General features: G+C 64.2%; 4 protein-coding genes across 4 annotated transcripts; 3 read left to right on the forward strand and 1 right to left on the reverse strand.

The window, feature by feature from the left end:
* Window positions 1-5: 5 nt before the first annotated feature.
* On the forward strand, window positions 6-359 carry LOC128899794 (claw keratin-like; the record flags this gene model as incomplete). Its single annotated transcript, XM_054179495.1, has 1 exon — window positions 6-359. A coding segment is annotated over one exon (354 nt), but the record flags the coding sequence as incomplete, so codon positions are not given.
* Window positions 360-3,973: 3,614 nt separating this feature from the next.
* On the reverse strand, window positions 3,974-4,345 carry LOC128899793 (claw keratin-like). The gene has a single exon (XM_054179492.1). It carries the CDS (start codon window positions 4,343-4,345, stop codon window positions 3,974-3,976), a length of 372 nt encoding a protein of 123 aa, XP_054035467.1.
* A 1,252-nt stretch (window positions 4,346-5,597) lies between these two features.
* Window positions 5,598-5,969, forward strand: LOC128899790 (claw keratin-like). The gene has a single exon (XM_054179485.1). The coding sequence runs from the start codon at window positions 5,598-5,600 to the stop codon at window positions 5,967-5,969; it is 372 nt and encodes a 123-aa protein (XP_054035460.1).
* Window positions 5,970-7,759: 1,790 nt separating this feature from the next.
* Window positions 7,760-12,090, forward strand: TTC24 (tetratricopeptide repeat domain 24). Its single transcript, XM_054179483.1, has 7 exons — window positions 7,760-8,492; window positions 9,471-9,686; window positions 9,772-9,900; window positions 10,393-10,514; window positions 10,619-10,738; window positions 10,844-10,899; window positions 11,997-12,090. Exons 1-7 carry the CDS (start codon window positions 7,760-7,762, stop codon window positions 12,088-12,090), a joined length of 1,470 nt encoding a protein of 489 aa, XP_054035458.1.
* The last annotated feature ends 805 nt before the right edge of the window (window positions 12,091-12,895 follow it).

Consider the following 12,895-nt stretch of genomic DNA (forward strand, 5'->3'; position numbering starts at 1 on the left):
AGTGCCCTGACTCCACGGTGGTGATCCAGCCCCCGGCCACGGTGGTCACCTTCCCCGGGCCCATCCTCAGCAACTTCCCCCAGTCCAGCGTGGTGGGCTCCTCAGGAGCCCCTGTGATGGGAGGCTTTGGAGGCCGTGGGGGCTATGGAGGCCGTGGGGGCTCTGGAGGCTACGGAGGCTACGGAGGCTTTGGAGGCTACGGCGGCTATGGCAGCTGTGGAGGCTATGGAGGCTACGGCGGCTATGGCAGCTGTGGAGGCTATGGAGGCTACGGAGGCTATGGCAGCTGTGGAGGCTACGGAGGCTACGGAGCCTCTGGCTGCTATGGAAGCTATGGGAGCGGCTGTGGGATCTGCTAAGCCCCAGATGTCCTTGGACTTCCCTGCTGCATCTGCCCTGGGCCTGCTCACGCAGCCTCTTTTGCCTTCTAGCAGCAGATGCAAAGCTCTCCTCCCCTCTCTAGGCTGCTGCCAAGCTGCTGCTTGACCTTTCTGGTCCTCCTCCTTAGCTCAGAGCAGCCTTGCAGAGCCCCAGCCGGAGGCTTCAGGCTTTGCAGCTCTGCCTTCAGGAGCTCCTCTGTTGCTGTGCCCCAGCGCAGCTGTGCTGCTCCTCGGCTGAGTGTCCTCTGCTCTGCCCAGCTCCGGCACTCCCTACCTGCACCAGGAGGGGAGAATCCTTGGGCTGCAGCCCAGGGCTGTGCCCTGCTGCAGCCTCCTGCTGCTTGTGTTTGCAGCTGAGGGTTTCTCTGGGGCTTTGTTTCGCTGCCTCTTGTGTTTTTCCACCTGCATTAAAGAGTCTGCCTTGCATCAATAACTTTTGGTTTTCCCTGGGTCTGAATTTGTTCTTCCTCGAGGCTGGGATTTTGTGTGGAGCTGAGGAAGGTTGGGAAAGGTTGGATGAGAATTGGTTTGCTGGGAATGTTTGTGGCAAGTCTGAATTTCTCTCAGGAAAGGCTTGAGAGCTGCAAGCCAGGGAAGCTGCTTGGAGATCACAGAGTCACTGAGGCAGGGAAAGCTCTCCCAGGCCATGCACCCCAACCCTCAAGCCAACACCACCTTGGCCACTAACCATATCCCCAGGTGCCATGGCCAAACGGATTGTGAATGCCTCCAGGGATGGGGATTCAGCCTCCCCTGCCCTGGGATTCATGTGGGGGTGTCAGGATTTTGTGGGGGGCCCTGGGGGGCTCTGAATTGGATCCTAGCAGGGCAAAAAGCAAGGGGCTGGGAAGTGGGCAGGCAGCAAGGCCACTGTGGGGTCCTGTAGCTCTTCTTGGGGCTGAGAGTGCAGGAGAGCAAAGTGGGGAGAGGACAGGAGGGCAAGGAAGGAGCAGCTGCTGCCAGGGGCTGGGAAGAAGTCCCCACTCTGGCTACCTGCTGCAGAGGTTGTGAAGCTTGAGGGCAGGCAGGAGGAGCCAAGGAGGCAGCTCCTGCAGGCTGCCCTGGCAAGGCCCCAGCTGGGAGCTGCCTGGGACACCGATGGGAATCCATCCTGAGCCTTGGGCTCTTGGCTGTGGCTGAAGGATCAACTCCAAGCAAAGATCAATGTTGCAATGCAGGAAAGCCTTTATCGAAGGGGCAGGGGAGGAGGGGGCAGGGCCAGGAGCAGTGCCCTGAGCAAGGGCAGCTGACAGCTCCTGGCATGGGGCAGAGGGAGGGTGGCATGGGCTGAGCCACAGCAGCAGGCAGGCAGCACAGGGCTGGGTGCTGAGGGGAAGGGAATCCTGAATGGATGGAGAGGAGGAGCAGGAGGAGTGCGGAGCTGGGCCTCAGGCAGGCCCTGGGGGCAGCAGCTCCAGAGCCCAGCAGTGCCAGAGGCATTCCTGCAGAGGAGGGAGTCAGGAGGTGCCAGGAGCATCTCTGGAGCTCTTCTCAGCTGTGGCTGCATCCAGCGTGGAGCTTAGCAGATGCCACAGCTGCCAGAGCCTCCATAGCTGCCATAGCAGCCATAGGCTCCAGAGCCTCCAAAGCCTCCACAGCTGCCAGAGCCCCCACGGCCCCCAGAGCCCCCACGGCCTCCAAAGCCTCCCATCACAGGGGCTCCTGAGGAGCCCACCACGCTGGACTGGGGGAGGCCGTGGGGGCTCTGGGGGCCGTGGAGGCTCTGGCAGCTGTGGAGGCTTTGGAGGCTCTGGCAGCTGTGGCATCTGCTAAGCTCCACGCTGGATGCAGCCACATCTGAAGCAGAGCTCCAGAGATGCTCCTGGCACCTCCTGACTCCCTCCTCTGCAGGAATGCCTCTGGCACTGCTGGGCTCTGGAGCTGCTCCCCCCAGGGCCTGCCTGAGGCCCAGCTCCGCACTCCTCCTGCTCCTCCTCTCCATCCATTCAGGATTCCCTTCCCCTCAGCACCCAGCCCTGTGCTGCCTGCCTGCTGCTGTGGCTCAGCCCATGCCACCCTCCCTCTGCCCCATGCCAGGAGCTGTCAGCTGCCCTTGCTCAGGGCACTGCTCCTGGCCCTGCCCCCTCCTCCCCTGCCCCTTCAATAAAAGCTCTCCTGCATTGCAACATTGATCTTTGCTTGGAGTTGATCCTTCAGCCACAGCCAAGAGCCCAAGGCTCAGGATGGATTCCCATCAGTGTCCCAGGCAGCTCCCAGCTGGGGCCTTGCCAGGGCAGCCTGCAGGAGCTGCCTCCTTGGCTCCTCCTGCCTGCCCTCAAGCTTCACAACCTCTGCAGCAGGTAGCCAGAGTGGGGACTTCTTCCCAGCCCCTGACAGCAGCTGCTCCTTCCTTGCCCTCCTGTCCTCTCCCTGAGGCAGGGGGTAGGCTTTGGGAGCATGGTTGGGAAGTGGAAATGGATTTGTGGGGCGATGTGTGGAGCGGTTTGAGCTCTGTCCAGGCTCACGTCGCGGTGTTGCGGCGCTCCTCCGGCGCCTCTGCTCCGCTCCCAGCGCTGGTTGTGGCCTTTATTTTCTAGCAAACTGTTTGTAGTCAAGGTTCAGCTCTGACCTCGCTTGGCACAGGGGGAAGGTGACCACGGCAGGGGGGCTGAGCTCGGGCACTGACACGGGAGGGCCTCCCAAGCCCAGCTCTAGCACTGGCTAGGAACGTGCAGCGTGCCAGGGCCGCGCGGGACCCCCTGCAACGAGACCTCTCCTACCCCGTGGGGTGCCCCCAGCCTCAGCCACTCATCCCCCACTATGGCAGCACTGCCCCGGCCCCGGCCCCGCCCCAGCCCTGCCCCGGCCCCGCCCCGCGGCAGCATTGCAGCTCTGCCTGCAGCCTCGGAAGCTCCCTGGGGACGTTTGCAGCGGAGCCTGCGCCGCCTGCGGGCAGGGACGGTGCAGCAGCACCGCCAGGATGCCCTAGCGAGCGGCGTTCCGGTGTCCTTTAGCAGCAGCCCGGGGGCACAGCTGTGCCCAGCAGCCTCTTCTCCTGGTGCTTGTTGCTTGGCACAAGGAGCTCAGCCCCACCTGCCTCCAGCTTCCTTCCAGGGGGCTGTAGAGAGCCAGGAGCTCTCCCCTCAGCATCCCCTTCTCCAGCCTCAACACCCCCAGCTGCCTCAGCTGCTCCTCCCCAGCCCTCTTCTCCAGACCCTTCCCCACCTTCCTTGCCCTCCTCTGGACCTGCTCCACAGGCCAAGCCTCTGAGTTGCCCCAGCTCTGGGCTGTAGGGCTAGAAGGGAAGCATCAAGCACAACCAGGAGCCAATGTTGTGATGCAAGAGAGATTTTATTGTAGTCCAGGGCAGGACGAAGCTCAGAGAAGAGCAGAGCTGTGGCCAAGGGCAGCTCACGACCCCTGGCAGGAGGCAGGCAGCCAGCAGGGACCCTCCCCAGCAGTGGGCCAAGGCTCCTGCAGGGATGCTGAGGCAGAGCAGGGGAAAGGCAGAGCTGGGTGGAAAGCAGGCAGGAGGCAGCCAGGCTCCAGAGCCCAGCGCAGACAGCAGCAGGTCCTTTCCTCAGGGCTGAGTGGGGACCTGCCAGGGGTGCTCTGGAGCTCTCCTTCAGCTGTGGTCAGATCCAGGCTGGGGCTCAGCAGGGCCCACAGCAGCCACTGAGGTACCGAGAGCCACAGCCCCAGCCCCCGTAGCCACCCCAGCCCCTGTAGCCCCCACAGCCCCCAAAGGTTCCATAGCCTCCCCAGCCCCCAAGGCCTCCATAGCCTCCATAGCTACCGAAAGTGCCACCATAGCCACCCCCAACCCCGGGGACTCCTGCAGAGCCCACGATGCTGGACTGAGGGAAGATGCTGAGGATGGGCCCAGGGCAGGTGACCACCGTGGCCGGGGGCTGGATCACCACCGTGGAGTCAGGGCACTGCTGCACGCAGGGCTGGTTGCAGCTGTCGGCCAGGGGGATAGGGCTGCACACCCCACAGGGAACACAGAGGCTGGAGCAGGACATCTTTCAGGCAGGCAAGAGACCTGGGAAAGGGAGCAGGGGTGAGGAGAGGCTGGGCAAGGCAGGGACAGGTCCCCAAGAGGCTTCCAGGAGCTGGACTTACCCAGGAGATGAGGAGAGTCGAGCGGAGGAAGCTGGATGGAGGCTGTGGGGCCCTCAGCTCTTTTATACAGGTCCCAGAGCGCCTGGGGCAGCGGCCAAGGGGTGGTGGCACCAACCCCAGTAGGTAATCACCCAAAGGAGCCAGGCCCACCCCCTGCACCGGGGGCACTGCCATGATAATGGTGCTGGGGAAGCAAGGACAGGAGGGACGCGCCGTGACACACCAGGGCATGGCAGGCACGAAGCTGCTGCAGCTGATCTGGTGTCACCACCGCAGCCTTGATCTGCCCTAATCCCCCCTCTGCTGATGCTGCCCAGCCACAAGCACAGGGCTCTGCCCACCTGTGCCCTCCACACCCTCATTAGCTCTCTTTTACAAGCTGCCACACAGAGCCATTGCAGCTGGGCAGCTCCAGGTCCACCGGCTCCAGTCCCACCCAACCACATCTCCATTGCGCTGAGCATGCTGTGGGTGGTCTGGGACACCCCAAAGCCAGGTCAGCTCTCCTGGCTGACTGCAAACACCTCACAGCCTCCAGCAGAGGCTTGGAAGTAGCCAAGGTTCAGGGATGCTCCTGACGTGCCCCCAGCAGGGTGCCAGCCCCCAGGGTGGTTCGGAGGGACTGGAGCCGGTGGACCTGGAGCTGCCCAGCTGCAATGGCTCTGTGTGGCAGCTTGTAAGAGAGAGCTAATGAGGGTGTGGAGGGCACAGGTGGGCAGAGCCCTGTGCTTGTGGCTGGGCAGCATCAGCAGAGGGGGGATTAGGGCAGATCAAGGCTGCGGTGGTGGCACCAGATCAGCTGCAGCAGCTTCGTGCCTGCCATGCCCTGGTGTGTCACGGCGCGTCCCTCCTGTCCTTGCTTCCCCAGCACCATTATCATGGCAGTGCCCCCGGTGCAGGGGGTGGGCCTGGCTCCTTTGGGTGATTACCTACTGGGGTTGGTGCCACCACCCCTTGGCCGCTGCCCCAGGCGCTCTGGGACCTGTATAAAAGAGCTGAGGGCCCCACAGCCTCCATCCAGCTTCCTCCGCTCGACTCTCCTCATCTCCTGGGTAAGTCCAGCTCCTGGAAGCCTCTTGGGGACCTGTCCCTGCCTTGCCCAGCCTCTCCTCACCCCTGCTCCCTTTCCCAGGTCTCTTGCCTGCCTGAAAGATGTCCTGCTCCAGCCTCTGTGTTCCCTGTGGGGTGTGCAGCCCTATCCCCCTGGCCGACAGCTGCAACCAGCCCTGCGTGCAGCAGTGCCCTGACTCCACGGTGGTGATCCAGCCCCCGGCCACGGTGGTCACCTGCCCTGGGCCCATCCTCAGCATCTTCCCTCAGTCCAGCATCGTGGGCTCTGCAGGAGTCCCCGGGGTTGGGGGTGGCTATGGTGGCACTTTCGGTAGCTATGGAGGCTATGGAGGCCTTGGGGGCTGGGGAGGCTATGGAACCTTTGGGGGCTGTGGGGGCTACGGGGGCTGGGGTGGCTACGGGGGCTGGGGCTGTGGCTCTCGGTACCTCAGTGGCTGCTGTGGGCCCTGCTGAGCCCCAGCCTGGATCTGACCACAGCTGAAGGAGAGCTCCAGAGCACCCCTGGCAGGTCCCCACTCAGCCCTGAGGAAAGGACCTGCTGCTGTCTGCGCTGGGCTCTGGAGCCTGGCTGCCTCCTGCCTGCTTTCCACCCAGCTCTGCCTTTCCCCTGCTCTGCCTCAGCATCCCTGCAGGAGCCTTGGCCCACTGCTGGGGAGGGTCCCTGCTGGCTGCCTGCCTCCTGCCAGGGGTCGTGAGCTGCCCTTGGCCACAGCTCTGCTCTTCTCTGAGCTTCGTCCTGCCCTGGACTACAATAAAATCTCTCTTGCATCACAACATTGGCTCCTGGTTGTGCTTGATGCTTCCCTTCTAGCCCTACAGCCCAGAGCTGGGGCAACTCAGAGGCTTGGCCTGTGGAGCAGGTCCAGAGGAGGGCAAGGAAGGTGGGGAAGGGTCTGGAGAAGAGGGCTGGGGGGGCCGCTCGCGAGAGGACGACCCTGCCGGACCACCCTGCCCACCAGGGGTCCTCCCGACTCGCAAAGCCGCGAAAAGAAAGCGAAAAGCCAGGCGGAAAGCTGCCGGTTCCAAGCGGAGCGGTCCCGGTCCCGTGTGCCGGTCCCCAGCGCCGGTCCCCAGCGCCGGTCCCGATCGGCTCTGCAGCCAAAGGGGTTGTGCCAGCTTGCCCCCAGGTACCCTTCACCTTCGCTGCGTCCTGCCCATCCATCACCCTGCTCCAAACCGCTGAGGTGCCCACGTTAAACAAGCCCCAGGAGGGGGTGGCGACAGGGAGGGGCTGCTTGTGCCACCCCCCACAGGTGCTAGGAGAGGAAGGGGCTGCTTGTGCCACCCTCTCCGGTTGCCACCAGCCCTGCTGAGCCCAGTTGCCATGGCACTGGACACGGAGATGTAACCGGAGCCAGCAGAGCCATCGCAGGAACCTTCCCCGAGAGCAGCCCTGGCTTTGTCCTGCTTTGTGCCAGGCACCCTGGCACTTTCTGGGCTCTCAGAAGCTGTTTGTCCTCCAGCACCAGGCACCAGGCACCAGGATCCAGCACCTGGAGGCAGGCTGCAACCTGGTCCAAGCAGCTTCTCAGCCCCGTGGCGACTCAGAGACCCTTTGGACACTTCCTGGCCCCAGCCTCCAGCCAGCTGCCAGGGCTGGTGATGCCCTCCCCTTCCTCTGCCCCCTCAGCACCCCGGGAGCACACAGTAAGTTCATGCACCCTGGGATCCTGGGTGCCCAAAGAGCTACTCTGGCAATGCCCTCTGCGTGCTGTGCTGTGTCCCACTCCCCAGACTCCCCCTCCCCTCATCTCTGCTGGCCACAAAGGTTTGCAGCAGGCAGAGAGCGAGTTCGGGGCTGGGGTCTTACAAGGGGCAAGAAAGAGGCCAAGAGGAGAGGGCCTCAGGTGGCACCATGGGAGGTGGAGGTTGGGCAGCAGAAGAAACTTCTCCATTGGAAGGCTTCTCCAAGCCTGGCACAGGCTGCCCAGAGGCTGTGGGGGCTGAGTCCCCACCCCGGGGGGGGGGGGGATTGGGTTCAAAGCTGCAGAGCTGTGGTGCTGAGGGCCAGGGCTGAGCCCCAGCCAGGGCTGGAGAATGCTTGGAGTGGAGGAGCTCTGTGGAAAGGTCTTTTCCTCCCTTGAAGCTTCAGCAGCCAAGAGGCTGCCACACTTTGCTCATTATTGGTTTTAATTAACAGCAAACGACTCCTGCTGGTGCCAAGAGCCCCCCCGGGGGCAGTGCCAGCTCCGGCTGCCTGCTTGCCCTCTTCTTCTCTTGCAGGCAGCTCCTTCCCCCTGCCCATGGCTTCCCAGGAGGCTGCCGAGCCAGGAGCCCAACCTGCAGCTTCCCCCACCCCAAAAAAGAGCCAGAAGAAAGGGAAGGAGAAGCCTGAGGCTGCAGAAGGTGCCCGGGGGGCAGCGGGACCGGAGGCTGAGATCCAGGAGCTCACCCGAGCCGGGCACCGGGCGCTGGCGCTGGGCGAGGGCAGGGAGGCCCTGGGGTGCTTCAGGAAGGCTCTTCTGCTCTCAGGGGCCACAGCCAGCCCCCAGCTCCGCAGGATTTGTGCCTTCAACCTGGGGGCTGCCTACGTGGAGACAGGGAAGCCCAGAAAGGGCCTCGAGTTCCTCCTCCAGTGCCAGCCCTCGGAAGGGGACGGCCGGGAGGAGCTTCAGGACCTTTCCTTCAGCCTCGGGGCAGCTCAGGAAGGGCTCCAGGACTTCCCAAAGGCTCTGCAGCCTTTTAGCCAAGCCCTGGGGCACGACCAGGTGGCACAGGCTGGCAGCCGAGCCGGGACCCAGGTGCAGATGGGCTGCTGCTACCTGGGCATGAAGGACCCAGCCAGGGCTGCCCACTGCTTCCTGGAGGCCGCCCGGAGCTACAGGGAGGCTGCCAGCCCCGAGGGCACCGCGGTGGCTCTGAGCAGGGCCAGCAGCTCCATGCTGCAGAGCCAGAGGTTTGGGGCAGCTGAGATCCTGGGGGTGCTGGCCCAGTGCCACTCACTCTGTGACTCCATCCCTGAGCCAAGGCTGAGAGGTATCCCCCAACCCCCTGACCAAGACCAAGCCCTGACCCCGCTCCTGGGTTGGGTTGGGTTGGAATGGGGGCTTGGAAGTGGATGATCTTCAACCTTCCCACTCCTGGAATGAGTTGGATTGGAAAGGCCCTTGAAGATTTTGCCCATGGCAGGGGGCTTGGAACTGGATGATCTTCAAGCTGCCACCAGCCCAGGTTGCTCCAAGCCTCATCCAACCTCCCCTTGGACACCTCCAGGCAGGCGGCAGCCACAACCTCCCTGGGCAACCTGTGCCAGTTCCTCCTCACCCTCCCTGTGAAGAGTTTCTTCCCCAGCTCCAGGCCCAACCTCTCCTCTTCCACCTTCAGATCCATTCCTCTCCCCCCTCCTGGTCCTCCCCCTCCCAGGGTCTTGCCAAAACTCCTTCCCCCAGCTCCCCTGCAGCCCTTCCTTCAGCTCCCTCTTAGGATGCCTACTCCTAAGGGGGTGATGCCCACTCCTAGGGGGTGATGCCCACTCCTAAGGGGGTGATGCCCACTCCTAGGGGGTGATGCCCACTCTTAAGGGGGTGATGCCCACTCCTAGGGGGTGATGCCCACTCTTAAGGGGGTGATGCCCACTCCTAGGGGGTGATGCCCACTCCTAAGGGGGTGATGCCCACTCCTAGGGGGTGATGCCCACTCCTAAGGGGGTGATTCCCACTCCTAAGGGGGTGATGCCCACTCCTAGGGGGTGATGCCCACTCCTAAGGGGGTGATGCCCACTCCTAGGGAGTGATGCCCACTCTTAAGGGGGTGATGCCCACTCCTAGGGGGTGATGCCCACTCCTAAGGGGGTGATGCCCACTCCTAGGGAGTGATGCCCACTCTTAAGGGGGTGATGCCCACTCCTAAGGGGGTGATGCCTACTCCTAGGGGGTGATGCCCACTCCTAGGGGGTGATGCCCACTCCTAAGGGGGTGATGCCCACCACCAACTTCTCCTTTTTGCTCCCCCCAGGGAAACTCTACAGCGACCTCGGGCTCAGCTATTCCCAGCTCCACATCTTCTCCCTGGCTGCTGAGAGCTTCCACAAAGCTCTTGCCCTCTGCAGCAGCCCCCGGGGGGACCGGCGCCGGGAGGCTGCCCTGCTGCAGAACCTGGGCGCCGCCCACAACGCCCTGGGCAGCTTTGGCACCGCCCTGGGCTGGCACCGGCGAGCGGTGGCACTGCAGGGTGGGTCCTGAAGGTCACCTCCTTTGCTTCTTGGCTGCCTTGGGCGAGTTGGTGGAGGATTGGAGCTCTGTGTTTCGGCTTCCAGGCGCTTTAGGGAACAGGAGGGCACAGGGGCAGTGCTTTGGGAACCTGGCATATGCCTGCTGCCAGCTGGGGAACCATGAAGGGGCTGCCCAGAACTACCTCCATGCCCTGCAAGCCTTCCAGGACACAGGTGAGCAGCAGAGGAGCAGAAGGGTTGGGGAAGACCTCTGGGGTCATCAGGTCCAACCTCCAAGGTGAGCAGCAGAGGAGCAGAAGGGTTGGGGAAGACCTCTGGGGTCATCAGGTCCAACCTCCAAGGGGCAGATCAGCCCTGGGCTGGGGGCTCCACAGCATCTGGATGCTGAGAGGAGACAGAGTCATGGAGTGGGTTGGGGAAGGCCTTTGAGGTGATGAAGTCTAACCCTGCCCCAGCCCTGCCCCAGGGCATCACCACCCCATGGCCCTCAGCACCACAGCTCCAGGGCTTGGAGACCCCCTCCAGGGATGGAGACTCCACCACAGCCCTGGGCAGCCTGAAGCAGGCTTGGCCAAGCCTCCAGGGGCAGAAATTGTTCCTCATGGCCAAGCTGAACCTCTCCTGGGGCAACTTGAGGCCATTTTTCCTCTTGTCCTGTCCCCTGGGAGGTGCCAGGGACCTCAGCTGCTGCCTTTCTCCTCCCAGGGGACGTGGAGGGGCAGTGGCAGGCGTGTGAGGGGCTGGGGGCAGCCTGCTGCCGGCTGGGAGACCCCCAGAAAGCCATTGGGCACTACAAGGAGGCTCTGACTTTGCTTTCCCAATGCCAGGTGAGTTCCTCCAAGGGGGCAACCCTGTGGGCAGAGCCTCTCCTGCTCCCCCTTCCCCCCCCCCCCCCCCAAGCCACCCTCTGTGGGCTCTCTCTCCTCTGCAGGGCACCCCCAGGGCTGCCCGGGACAGGGTGGTGCAGAAGCTGACCGATGCCATCGGGCACCAGCTCTGCCTCCAAGGCCATTACTGCCAGCAGGGTGGCTGGGTGCCAGCCCCAGCCCTGGTGAGCCTGGGTTGGCATGGGGGTGGCTGGGGGAGGGGGCTGGGGACCGGTGCCCCAGGTGTGGTCGGAGGTGCCCATGTTGATGCCAGGTGTCCATCCCAGCAGGGCTCTGGCTCCACTCTGCCTCGTGGCACTGGGAGAAGGCTGCAGGAGAGCCAAGTGTGAGTAGGGAGCATGGCAGCAGGGAAGGGGTTGGGGTGTGGGGGAAGGGGGGGAAAGGACCTTCTGAAGCTCATCCATCCAGGGCCAGCTCTGGGTGCAAGGTCCCAGCCTGGAGCTGGCAGCAGATGGGGAGCTGGGGAGTGGCTCCAGGTGGGATCTGGGGTTTGGGAGGTGATGCAGCAGGGGAGATGTTCTCCACCACCTCCACCTGAGCCAAACCTCTGCTTTGCTCCCAGCCCCCAGCTGCCCCCAGCCCCACTCGGCCACGCTGCCCTCCAGCCACGTGAGTACCGAGCCCACCCCAGGGACCTGGGGGGAGGTTGGGCTGGAGGAGGCTGAGGGGAGACCTTCTGGGCCTCTACAGCTCCCTGAGAGGAGGCTGGAGCCAGGGGAGGGTTGGGCTCTTGTGCCAAGGACCAAGGGAACAGGACAAGGGGAGGTGGCCTCAGGTTGTCCCAGGGGAGGCTGAGGCTGGGCAGCAGAAGAAACTTCTCCACTGGGAAGGGTTCTCAGACCCTGGCCCAGGCTGCCCAGGGAGGGAGGGAGGGAGGCTGAGTCCCCCCCCCCTGGAGGGGTTCCAAAGCTGCAGAGCTGTGGTGCTGAGGGCCAGGGCTGAGCCCCAGCCTTGGCAGGGTTGGAGAATGGTTGGGGTGGGAGAGCCTCAAGAGCTTTCCCAACCCAAACTCTTCCATGAGTCCCTGGAGCCCCAAGGGCTGAGGTCCTCTCGCTGTGCTTCACCCCAGGGCGTCCTGACCCCCAGACCCTCCGGCCCAGGCCCCCCAAGGGGTAGGTGATGAAGAGGAGGAGTGGGCAAGGGAGGGGAGGGGACTCCAGGGCGGTCCCCCATGGGGAGGGTCCAGGGATGGAGACCCCCAAGCAGGGCTTGGGTCACTCTCAGCCCAGCTGTGTCCCCAAGCCCCACATCAGAGGGGATTTGCTCTTTGGCCCCTTGTAGCCCACCCCAGGGCAGCAGATCTAAGGGGGGGGTGTGAGGGGGTGGGGGTGTTGGATGAGATGCATGAAACCCACCCCCTGCCCCCCATCCTGCACCCCACTGAGTGCCCCCTGCCCCCCACAGCCCCTCTGTGCCCCCCAGCTCCAGCGATGACCCTGCCAGCCGCCAGCCCCCGCGGAGCCAGGAGCCTCGCAGCAGGGGCAGGACCCTGTCCCTCATCTGCAGCCTCCTGTGACAGTGGAGGACCCCCAGGAGAAGGCTTCCCACGGGGGGAGGGGGAGGGGGGAGGTGGGGAACCAGCAGCACAGGCAGAGAGGAGGATCCCTCAGGGCTCCACGGTGGGACCATTGCTGCTTCAGCTCTCATCGGTGGCACCCAGGCAGCCTCAGCAGCTGGCACCCAGCTGGCAGCCACCCAGAGGCACCTGGGCAGGCTGGAGAGGGGAGCACCCATGGGGACCTCAGGAGGTTCAACCAGCCCCAGGGCAATGCCCTGGGCACAGCCTGGGCAGGAAGGGCTGGAGAGGAGCTGGCTCCGAGTGCTGCCAGCCCAGCCCCAGCTGTGCCCTGGAGCTGGTGCCCAGCAGCAGTGTGGGCAGCAGGGGCAGGGAGGGGATTGTGCCCCTCTGCTGTGCCCTGCTGAGAGCCCTGCAGGGCTGGGGGCAGCTCTGGAGGCCTCAGCACAGGCAGGGAGCTGGGGGAGAGGGGCAGAGGAGGTCACAGCAGGGCTGGGGCAGGGCTGGGAGGGTTCAGCCTGGAGGAGAGAAGGCTGCAGGGAGACCTCCTGGAGAGCTCCCAGAGCTGAGCAGAGAGCTGGGGACAGAGGTTGGAGCAGGGCAGGCCCAGGGGAGATGGTTTGGAAGTGCCAGAGGGGAGAGGGAGAGGGCAGAGGAGGAGCAATTGGTGCTGCTGAGGCTGGGCAGAGCCTGGCCCAGGCTGCCCAGGGGGGGTTGGGAGCTGCCCCCAGGGCTGCCCCCAGCCCAGCTCAGCTTTGCTTGGGGCTCTGGCTGGGGCTGTCCCTGTTGGCTGCCGGGGGTGGCA

This window comes from Dryobates pubescens, unplaced genomic scaffold (genome assembly GCF_014839835.1).
Source record: "Dryobates pubescens isolate bDryPub1 unplaced genomic scaffold, bDryPub1.pri scaffold_66_arrow_ctg1, whole genome shotgun sequence".
Taxonomy (NCBI): Eukaryota; Metazoa; Chordata; class Aves; order Piciformes; family Picidae; genus Dryobates; species Dryobates pubescens.

What these genes read in the sequence shown, in the direction of transcription:
- LOC128899793 (XM_054179492.1), bottom strand. Translation starts at nt 4,345, where the DNA reads ATGTCCTGCTCCAGCCTCTGTGTTCCCTGTGGGGTGTGCAGCCCTATC.
- LOC128899790 (XM_054179485.1), top strand. Translation starts at nt 5,598, where the DNA reads ATGTCCTGCTCCAGCCTCTGTGTTCCCTGTGGGGTGTGCAGCCCTATC.
- TTC24 (XM_054179483.1), top strand. Translation starts at nt 7,760, where the DNA reads ATGGCTTCCCAGGAGGCTGCCGAGCCAGGAGCCCAACCTGCAGCTTCC. An exon ending in GCGAGCGGTGGCACTGCAGG is followed by an intron (nt 9,687 to 9,771) that starts GTGGGTCCTGAA and finishes TTCGGCTTCCAG; the next exon opens with GCGCTTTAGGGAACAGGAGG. An exon ending in GCAAGCCTTCCAGGACACAG is followed by an intron (nt 9,901 to 10,392) that starts GTGAGCAGCAGA and finishes TTCTCCTCCCAG; the next exon opens with GGGACGTGGAGGGGCAGTGG.